At 41.7% G+C, this 2,164-nt stretch overlaps 1 protein-coding gene across 1 annotated transcript; it reads left to right on the top strand.

Annotated features, from left to right (window-relative positions):
* Nucleotides 1-931: 931 nt before the first annotated feature.
* On the top strand, nucleotides 932-1,861 carry LOC124967966 (olfactory receptor 7D4-like). Its single transcript, XM_047530390.1, has one exon. The coding sequence runs from the start codon at nucleotides 932-934 to the stop codon at nucleotides 1,859-1,861; it is 930 nt and encodes a 309-aa protein (XP_047386346.1).
* Nucleotides 1,862-2,164: the final 303 nt, after the last annotated feature.

Raw genomic sequence — 2,164 nt, 5'->3', positions numbered from 1 at the left:
ATTGGTAGCCATGCCAGACACATTTAGTACAATGTTAAGAACAGAAGCTCTGAAGTGCCTTTGTCCATTGAATGCAATACTTGCAGTACTCCATTTAATGTTTCTCCAGATACACCATGTTCACTACATTCATTATATTTATAACCCTATTGTGAGATGAGGGATGTAACCTAAAAGAGTTTATATAATTTTCTCACATTCCCCCAGGTGGCTCATTGCTAAATCAAAATTACATTGAATGAAGTCTACTAAAAAACCCAAATTGTAAATCACAGCTCCATACTGCACCTTGGGAGAGTTATGTATCTGCAATAGGTATCATAGAGGAGGGGATTAATAATGATTATGTTAATATTACCAGTTATGTGAATATTACAGCAATCACTGATAAGTTCCCATAGTGTCTGAGGCAATTTTAAACCTCAAGTGTACAGTAATATTCATAACGATATACTTAGAAAGAAAACAGTTTTGGAGTATAAGTTAGCTGTCACAAATTGATAGAGTGTCCAGTCAAGAATATAGGTTGATTGAGTTGAAATTCTATATTTAATTCCTATTTCAGCAGTATTAAAATAAGTTACACATAGCTATCAAGAACACATCATGAAATATCTTCCAGCATTTCAAAGGGACGTGAAGGAAGAAATTAGTTGATTTCCATTGATTCAGGTAGGAAAACCAAAACTAGAGGTGACTGATAAACGGAGAGGGCTTTTTGCTACACTGAAGGAAACCAGGATAACATCACCCACTTGAAAATGGACCTGGGTTGCCATTTTGCTGAGTCCATCACTGTCATCTGGAGGACTTAAAGCAAGATGAGTGGCATCCATCCAAGGGCGAGATTGTAAAGAGTTGCCATGGGAGGGGCTTGTTAGATATTCTGTGAACAGTGAATTTGCCTCTTTCCAGCAGATGCACCAGCTCTATGGAAGTGGGAAACTGCACAAGTGAATTCCTCCTCCTGGGTCTCTCAGATGACCCAGCCCTGCAGCCCATCCTCTTTGGACTGTTCCTGTCCATCTACCTGGTCACGGTGCTTGGGAACCTGCTCATCATCCTGGCTGTCATTTCTGACTTCCACCTCCACACCCCCATGTACTTCTTCCTCTCCAACCTGTCCTTCATTGACATTTGCTTCATCTCCAACACAGTCCCAAAAATGCTGGTGAACATCCAGGCACAGAGGAAAGACATCTCCTATACAGAGTGCCTGACTCAGGCATATTTTTTAAATACTTTTGCTGGAATGGAGAATTTCCTCCTGACCATCATGGCCTATGACCGTTTTGTGGCCATCTGCCACCCCCTCAACTACACAGTCATAATGAATGCCCAGTTTTGTGTCCTCCTGGTACTGCTGTCTTGGATCATCATATTCTGGGTCTCTCTGATGGATATTCTACTGGTGAAGAAACTGACCTTTTCCCCTGGCACTGAAATCCCACAGTTCTTCTGTGGATTGGCTCAGCTTTTCAAGGTGGCCACCTCAGATATGCTCATCAATAACATCATTCTCTATGTGGGCACCATACTGCTGGGTGTGTTTCCTATGACTGGGATCCTCTTCTCTTACTTTCAGATTGTCTCCACCTTATGGAAGATGTCCTCCTCTGTGGGCAAGTACAAAGCATTTTCCACCTGTGGGTCTCACCTCTGTGTGGTCTCCTTGTTCTATGGAACAGGACTTGGGGTTTACCTCAGTTCTTCTGTGACCCATTCTTCCTTGAGAACCATTATTGCCTCAATGTACACTGTGGTCACCCCCTTGCTGAACCCCTTCATCTACAGCCTGAGGAACAAGGATGTGAAGGGGGCTCTGGGAGCACTCCTCAGTAGAGCAGCTCCTGGCCTTTGATGGATCACTGACCTCAGAAATAAATGGAAAGTCTATCCAATAATGCAAATGTGAACTTGAATACCTAGGCTCTTTTCTTCCCTAGAATACATGAGTAATTGATTCCATTCCTTACAACTTTGCCTGTGATTTTTTTTTGTGTATGTGTATTTTCACTCTAACTATTTCTTTAGTAATCTATTTCAATTTTCTTCCCTATACATGGTCCACAAATTTCCAAGATGTATGTGTTTTAACAGGAACACCTGAGATTTCCAATGTGACATGAAGAACTTACATCAGGTTCTGATATGGTTTCCTCAA

The sequence above is a fragment of the Sciurus carolinensis genome, chromosome 17 (genome assembly GCF_902686445.1).
Source record: "Sciurus carolinensis chromosome 17, mSciCar1.2, whole genome shotgun sequence".
Classification (NCBI taxonomy): Eukaryota; Metazoa; Chordata; class Mammalia; order Rodentia; family Sciuridae; genus Sciurus; species Sciurus carolinensis.
Note: the sequence above shows the minus strand (reverse complement) of the source record. Positions and strands in the feature narration are given on the sequence as shown.

Bases quoted from the DNA above. Each gene is read 5' to 3' on its own strand.
- LOC124967966 (XM_047530390.1), top strand. From the start codon at position 932: ATGGAAGTGGGAAACTGCACAAGTGAATTCCTCCTCCTGGGTCTCTCA.